We start from the raw sequence: 8,655 nt of genomic DNA, 5'->3' as shown, positions 1-8,655 counted from the left end.
CCTCTTGTTATACTTTGGCATTGGTGCAAATCTTGTCAAGAGAAACAAACATGATTTAAGAGAAATTGTGGACTACATTCCTGGTTCTGTAAGCATTCATGTATGTGCTTGCATGCATTATTCACACAGGTAAAATTTTTTATGAACAGAATTCTCTGCAGTAAAGTTTTTACTTGTATGGGGTTTCTTTGGCTTTATACATTCACTCCCTCTTTGCTTCTCTGCATCTGTACCTTGTCTTTTTCTCATTCTATCATCTTTCTATATGAATCAAAATAGATCTGAATGGTAATTGATATTGGAATGTGTCCTTTCAGTTTTTTTTCTTCCAAGTTCTAGTACAGAGTCTATACAGTACGTTATAGATTACATCAAATTTTATTGCAACTTGCGCAAAGGGAAAAATACATCCAATGTAATTTTTTTCTTTTATTTTTTTGCTAAAAATATGATATATATAGATCTACCAAAAATATGTATAGATTCACCATGTATAGATTTACCAAGCAGGTTTTATTCTTCAAGACTGCAATTAAAATTTTTTCCTTTTCTTGATTAGTGGTTTATCCATTTTTACCATTTTAAGTTTCATTTAAAGAAAAAATAGAGGAGTAATAGTGAAATAGAAAAAAAACCTAAACCACATCCTGCTGACTATGTTCAAAATTCAAGCCTAATAGCTAAAATAGGGAAATCCCTCTAGATCTCTTATTTCCTACTTAAAGCCAGGCCTTCTTACCAAAATAAATTGTGTGAAGAAACATGACCTAGATGTATTTGACTGTCAGAAAAGTGTGGCATTGACATTATTTTTTTTTTTATTTATTTCTGCAGATATTGCTGTGGTAGAGATGAGTGATGCCTTCCGTCAACCTTCCCTGTTCTACCATCTGGGAGTCAGGGAGAGCTTCAGCATGGCTAACAACATTATCCTCTACTGTGACACAAATGCAGAGTCTCTGCAGTCACTGAAGGTAGCTCTGGGTGGAAAAAGGGGTTTGGAGGGCAAGTTACAGCTAGTCTAATCCTTGAAATAAGTTATTTTTGTAAGAAATACAAATGCCACTTGTGGTTCAGAACAGAATAGCAAAAAAATGTTCTGAGGCCTGGCAAAGATATCTACAATGCAATGCTGTAAAACTCAGTTTAGTTTTCTAAAGAGAAAGATTTAGATTGTCTGATTGTAGTCAGTTAAATACCTAGCTGTTAAATGGCTGTTTATGGAAACAGAAGTTTGCCAAATTTGAGATGAAAAACTAAATGCAAGACTTTCTCATTCAAGGGTGTTTGTGGTAAACTGTTACAGTAATAACAATCCTGTGAGAGTGGTAGTGTGTAGGCAGTAAAATAATCCTTAGGTTTTAGATTCTGTCTAAATTAGCAGTTTTCTGCTAAACCTTATGGGGCCTCCTGATACCCCCTGCTAAATCTTGCTGAGTTACAGCTGTTTGCATCAGGTACCTGCAGGACTGCTGTGCTGGGGATTAGCGGCAGTGTAATAGAGTCAGTAAAAACAAAACTCATGCCTCAGTGCATAGTTATAGTACTTTGGTTTAAGGCAAGAGGGTGTTTTAAGATAATCTATGGGGCTGTGGATTTTGTCAGCCAAGAAGTTGGTACTTGCTTCCTACTGCAACTATCCTAAAAGTTTAGCAACTTCCATGATGGGAAAGGACAGACAGCTTGGATGGCAGTCTTTTCAATTACTTCCCCTCTCTCAGATGCATTGGCTTTACTCAGAAGGTGTTTTATGCTCTTGCACTTCCCTTCCAAGCTTTGCTGAGAAGAAGAATTTAGAATGAGCAGCTTGGTGAGTCAGACTGCAGTCTGGGCACCAGCACCACTCAGGAAGGGTTTGCTTCCACTGCTTCTGGCAAGTGCAGGCTATTTGGTTTTGATTCTGTCCTATTTTTTTCAGACTGGCCCTATATTTTGGAGGAAATGCTTAGTAACTCAGTTTGTTCCCCCTGCTCTCCCCTCTAAATTCTCTCAGCTAACTGGACTGCTTGCAATCCAATTATTTCCTTTCTTCTTGCAACACAAAGAGTATACAGGTAAAAGCCCTAAAAGTAATGCTAATGATAAAAGATGTATCTGGGAATTTAATCCAGTTGTGTAAGTACAATGATGTACAGTATAAGCAGAGCAGAATTTCATTGTCCCGGGCAAAGAGCCAAATACCCAACTCCCTCTGAGAAATCACTTGGGATGAGGCATCAGGCTTTCTTGGGCACTTGGAAGAACTTTTTACTAGTTTAGGAACTGGGCTTTGTAAATGGGTCACGTGCTGGGTTCCTGCTGGCTTCAGTGGAAGCCCAGTTCTGTGCAGGGGGACTTGGATGTCACAGTTGCCACCAGTACTCTGCTGATTGAAAGATTCCCTTTGGTTTCCCTTAGTTTTGAACTGGGCTTGTATTTCTGCTCTTGGTAGCCTGTAGGGAATTAGTCAGAGTGAGACCCTTTCCATACTATTTAGTAACTGCCTAAAAATAGTAGCTGTGGGCATACTGGGACATCTTCTGAGGCAGTGTTAGTTCCTGTGTTTGTTACAGCCAGCAGGTAAAGAGTAGACGCAATGCAGGAGTGCATGTGCAGTTTTAATCCTGTATGAAAGGGGGAATTAAAAAACTGAAAATGGAAGAAATACAGAACTGCAGCACATGATTTAATCAGGGCACAAAGCAGTAAACTTTTGCTGGTGAAATGTTCTTCTGCATGAACACTCAGGCCAGGCTGGGCAGGACTTTGATCAGCCTGATCTAGTTGAAGATGTCCCTGTCCATGCTGGGGAATTTGACCAGACCTTTATGACCTACACTTGGAAAGCTAGAAACAGTCCTATGCGAAACATGCCCTCTCTACAGGGAGAAGAACAGTTTTATCAAAGCCTGACTTAAACAACACAGAAAGTAGGAGGGACCTTGGTTTGACACTGTGCTTGTTTTTAATGCTGTTGTGCTGGTGAAGCTGCTCACCAGTCCCAGTGGCACAGGAAAAACTGTCTGATAAATCTGTTATGGTTATCAATTCCTAGGATCAGAGCTTGCTGACAAGTCATGCTGGAAGCAAGATGATCATTGTTCAGAAGTGGTTTATACTTGAGCTGTACCACCTGGATTAGTGTGCAGGAATCAGCTCTTTCCATCTGGGTGTGCTTCTAATTCTCTGGAAATTCACATTGAAAATGTGAAGATATGTTCTTTGCATCTGATTATTAGAGCCAAGTGAATTTCAAGCAGTTTTGGAATATTTTAAAACCTCATATGAATGCTGCTTTTACTATTCTTTTTGATTGCTTCTCCTGGTAGCAAAATGTTACTTACTATATTTGACTTTTCGAATACGAATAGATGTTTATTAATAGACAACTTCTGGACGTCATCCCTCTAGAAAAAATCTATAAATGGAGGGACGTGTATATAGGTGTATGTATGTATATTAACATGCAGACAGTAGGTGTGCTCTTATGTATACATAAGTTGTATGTATCTACTTGATTCCATAGTAATTTTGTCTCTTCTGAGACAGTACCTCATTTATGTTGATTTGACAAGCATAAGAAAACATCTGTCAACCAACCTTTTGTCATGTGTGCAAACAGTAGTATTAGAAGGTCATACTGATCAAATATCTTTCGTAGTGCCATCAACATTTTCTTTTTTTTTTATTTCAGGAAATTATTTTCCAGAAGAATAATGTAAGTATGATGTATGGATTTCAGTTGAATCATAAACATTCCAAACTTCTGTTTCATTTATTGTTGTTTATATTCTGTTCTCCACTCAAATCATTTAGCACTCTCCTACTATATTTTACAGAGTTCGATGTAGAATTCTGGAAATTCTAGCAGCAAATCTGAGTAAATCACTTGGTTGCTAGGTACCAGGCTCACTTCTTACCTTGCCTGTATCTATCAGTGGTATTTTCTCTGCTGCCTTTACTTGTCTGTCATGTTATCTCACATCCATTTGCATTTGTCATTTTATCCTTTTTTTTTGTTGCCTTTTTCTATTCAGTATTCTTTAATGTTTTTAAAAATACTCTATTAGAAAGTAGAGTTATTTGGAAACTGTTGCTTGTTTTAGAAACCCATGGCTACAGCTCTGAAAAAAAAAGTGTGTATATATATATGCATGCATATGTGTGTAAATATATGTATGTGCATATATATGTATGTATGTAAATGTGTGTATATGTATGTGTATATATATGTATGTATATATATATACATGTGTATATATATGTATGTGTACATATGTATATATGTGTGTGTATATATATATATATATATATATATATATATATATGTAAAAAATGCATTTATAAAGAGAGTATTTATTTCTAGAAGTTGTGTCCTGGAGCTGTTAGTCAAAATGTAGTACAGGTCCCAGTGGTCTGAGTGCCAGTCATTATTAAACAGTAGGTCTCTGCACCTTGATGTCCCTTTGGTTTCTGAGGTTGACCTCCCAAATCTCCCTTCCCTTTTTCACTCCCAAGTTCAATGGAGGCAGACTTGTGGCTGGGAGAACACTGCTTTTCCAATGTGTTTTTTCTGGAGCAGCAGGGCCAGTCATGTCAGAATATATATCTGGCATGTCGAGTTGTTCTTGGTTTTGCTTCGTGACTTACGGGTAGCCACATTTGCTAAGATATAATTTCAGAGAGGCTACCCAGTGCTGTGCTGATACCCTGAGGTGCTATGTGCATGCTGTACAATTATGGAATTTGAATGCATTTTGAATACATTTTTCTAGAGGGGGATATGAAGTACTTAATTTCAGAAACTGGCCAGGTTTTATTTTTCTCTATGCCATGAAAACTGCAGCATTCCTGATTTTACTTCTTTATTTAACAGTGGATTAATTTATTACTTTTGCCACTCTAAAATGTGACTCTCTGAAAAAGATGCAGTCTTTTCTTTTCTCTCCATGGTGTTTCTAAAGATGGCTTCAAAACCAGTGAAAGCTTTGGTCTAATGCTGCATTTTAAATTACAGATTTTTTTTTTGTTAAAAAAATCAAAAAAGCAAAGAGGCTTCCCTATAGAGTTTCTGTATAGCTCTTATCCAAAAAGTGCTTTTCAGACACTCACAGAAGGCTGTGAAAGATGTGCTAGACTAGAAATCTCTCGCCTTTCTCTAATGAAAGTGGAAGAAATGATCAGTTAGGCCTTTTACATAAAATGAAAAGAGAACAGTAAGGCCTTTCTTGTAAATGAATGTATTACATTCTGTGTTTTTGTTCTGGTGGCCTAGGACCTAGGGAAAATGATGTGTGACTAATGTAATGTTCCTGGGAGGGTAGGGGGAAGAGCTCTCTTAGCAGGAAACCAGCAGGAGATGACTGGTGCAATAGAATATAGGGGAGATGTCATCTTGTCCTGTTTTTAAGTGACAGTCCCCAAAGTTCAAGGAGAGGTATGATAACTTGGTCTTCATCTATTTCAGAAAGGATTGTTCTGTTTTTCATTTAAATTTGGATAGGCGACTGTGACACTGTCATTTATCACTTTTAGAAATGCTTCAGTGTATGCCAGAAAAAGAATGTGTTCCTTGAAAGTCTCAGATGTTTTCAAGCACACCCACATAACATCTTTTCTGAGAGGAAGTATTTTCCCTGGTATTAGAACAGGGAAGTCAGTGAAATGGTTTTAGCAGCTCCTTTGTCTCCCTTTTCCTCATTTTTTCAGCCAAATTACCTGGAAGTAGACTTTCCAAAATGTTTCTGCACACCTAACTACTGAATATAATGCCTGCTTTATAAAAATTGTGTTTCTTCATAAATTATAAGATTCTTGGATAAATGGGTATGACAGAGGTTCTGTTCTAGAGAAGCCATGTCTCTGATGCCCACCCTTACCAAAATAGTCATGTGAGGTTACTGATATTAAAAAAAAAAAAATGAAATTCACATATGGATAAACAAGGAGTTCAGTCTTGCTGTTCTAGAACATGTTTTTTAATAGCATGCAAACATCAGCCATATCAGGACCATGGTATCCTTGGCACCAGGGGATTAAAAAGGTTGCAAAACAAGTGTGTCTGTATCTATATATATCTGCCTAATTGAAATGCCTTGTGTTTGTTTTTCCCAAACCTTGTTTCCTTAAAAATAAGTGGGATAAAAAAAAAAAAAAATCTATTGCCAACTGTTTTGTTCTTCTGCTGGATTTTTATGCTTCCTAATAATAGTCAATACAATGTTGCATAGCAAGGATAAGCTGCCTGGAGCCTGTCTGGGCAGAGCAGTACAAGATAACATTGGCTTATTTCCTGTTATATGTGGTTTTATAGCTATTTAGTTGGACCTTTTCCAAATGTTCCAGTAATACCAAAACCATACATTTTTACAGAGAGTGGTACCTTAACAGGAGGTATCCTGTTACTTTGCTGGTTGAAAGCTTTAGTTTAGTTTTTGCTGTTATCTGATTTTTGAGGTCAATCAAGCAGCAGAGGCATTCTAGACATTACTAGTAAAGAGTTTCAGTCATAGGTTGCTATAAAGGTTATGGTTCATGACTGTACATTGCTAGTCTTAGCTAACCAGTTTTCATTTCATCGTAATTTTCCATGGTGATTTGAATTCTACCACCTTTGGAGGAAAGTTGCAGGTCTAATCAATTTTTTAAAAAGTTTGACTTCTTGCTGAATCTGAGTGTTTAATATGCATGTATTCTACATGTGGATTGCAACTCACTGCAGTAAGTTACACCTTGACACAGTGCACACCTTTCAGTTCAGGCTGCTTGCTTGCACCAGGCTGGAGCAGTGGATAGCTTTGGAGGCTGCCTGGGGTGTGAGGCTGCAGTACTGCTCCTGGTCTGACCAGAAGGGCCCTTGGAGTAAATGGGAATTGTTTTCTTGGGCAGCTGACTTGCAGGCATTAGTGATTGAGCAACAGGGGTAGTGTTATATGGCCGGGCACCCTTAGCAGTGCTTTGCTTTTCTAACACTTGAAGGGATCAGATTGTAGTGATAGAACAAAGGGCAACAGCTTCAGGCTCAAAGAGGGAAGGTTTAGATTAAGTATTAGGAAGAAATTATGTACTGTGAAGGTGGTAAGGCCCTGGAACAGGTTGCCCAGAGGAGCTATGGATACCCCATCTCTGGGACTGTTCAAAGCCAGATTGGATGGGGCTCTGAGCAGCCTGGTCTAGTGGAAGGTGTCCCTGGCCACAACACAGATGTTGGAACTGGATTACCTTTAAGGTCCCTTCCAACCCAAACCATTCTATGGCTCTGTGATTGTAGTTTTTACTGGTTTTCCAGAGTCTTTCCTAATTGCCTCTTGTTTAAGGTGTAGCTCGAGAGACAGTTTGGTGTAGCGCTCCTTTAATGTAAGTGGGAGAACTCTTCTGGTTCTGAGATCCCCAGTGCAAGAGAGACATGAAGCTCCTGGAGCAAGTCCAGCACAGGGCAACAAAGATGTTGAAAGGACAGGAGCATCTCTTAGGAGGAAAGATTGAGGCACCTGGGCTTGTTCAGCCTCCAGAAGAGACAGCTGAGAGGGGACCTCATCCATGTCTATAAGTATCTGAAGGGAGGGTGTCGAGAAGATGGAACCAGACTCTTTTCAATGGAGCCAAGGACTAGAACAAGAGGGCAGACACTGGTGCACAGGAAATTCCACCTGAATATGAGGAAGAACTTCTTAACTGTGCAAGCGACCAAGCACTGGAACAAACTGGCCAGAGAAATTGTGGATTCTCCCTGACTGGAGATATTCCAGAACTGTCTGGACACAATGCTGTGCCATGTGCTCTAGGATGACCCTGCTTGAGTGGGGAGGTTGGACCAGATGACCACTGTGGTGTTTTTCCAACCTGACCCATTCTGTGACTCTGGATGAGGCATTCCAGAGGCATCTGCAAGCTCAGAATCTTTGTATAGCTGCTGTTAAAAGACTGTAGCATTGGGTATGTTTAACTGTTGATTTCATTCACCATGGAAATAGGGGTAAATATTTTTAATATCTTCATCCAGCCAACAGGAGATTTGTGGCCAGTTTTATTTTTGATATCCAAGTATGTAAAAATACTATGTAGCCTTCAGTAAATATTTTGCTGGAAATGATAACTGTAGTATTTATTATTTATGATGCAACACTTAATCTTGCTTATTTTTAATTTTGTGAATTCTTGACTAATATATTTGACACATACTTTCCTAGGAAAAAGTTGGTAACTTTTTTCCTGTGTAAATATGATGAAAGGACCATATAGGCTGTAAGATGATTTTTAACAAGCATTTAGGATGTAGCGTGCCTGCAATAGAATGATATTGCTGGGTATATAAAGAAAGAATATATTCTCAAAAAAAAAAGGAGAGGTATTTGATAGTGTAGATCCAGTCTCTGTGCTTCAGTTCATTTGTGGCATGAGGCTAACTTAAGTTCCTTTTCAAGTCAGTAGTAAGGCTATCATTCATGTGAGTGGGATTTAAAGTAAACCCAAACTGAACCTGTATTCATTAAAACATCAGCACATGTTGATTTACTGTGTATTTGGGGGATGGAGGGAATAGATTTAATAACTTGGTTTATGATTTTGCCATCTGCTACACATAATAACATGTGCAGTCAGAGAGCTACCTTAAAAATTTCACCAGAAAAATTGAAATAAAAGCAGATATTTTTCAAAAGGATGAGTGGGAGAAAA

At 38.3% G+C, this 8,655-nt stretch overlaps 1 protein-coding gene across 1 annotated transcript in view; it reads left to right on the top strand.

Annotated features, from left to right (window-relative positions):
• The first annotated feature begins 833 nt into the window (after positions 1 to 833).
• Positions 834 to 8,655, top strand: part of MAP3K5 (mitogen-activated protein kinase kinase kinase 5) — a 69,708-nt gene continuing 61,886 nt past the window's right edge. The window contains exons 1-2 of the mRNA XM_031056242.1: positions 834 to 974; positions 3,674 to 3,697. Of these exons, the coding sequence (XP_030912102.1) occupies positions 852 to 974; positions 3,674 to 3,697 (147 nt within the window). The 5' untranslated portion in view covers positions 834 to 851. The remainder of the gene's footprint in view (positions 975 to 3,673; positions 3,698 to 8,655) is intronic.

Source organism: Geospiza fortis, unplaced genomic scaffold (assembly GCF_000277835.1).
Source record: "Geospiza fortis unplaced genomic scaffold, GeoFor_1.0 scaffold162, whole genome shotgun sequence".
Taxonomy (NCBI): domain Eukaryota; kingdom Metazoa; phylum Chordata; class Aves; order Passeriformes; family Thraupidae; genus Geospiza; species Geospiza fortis.
The sequence above is the reverse complement of the archived record's forward strand: the minus strand, read 5'-3'. Positions and strand labels throughout refer to the sequence as shown.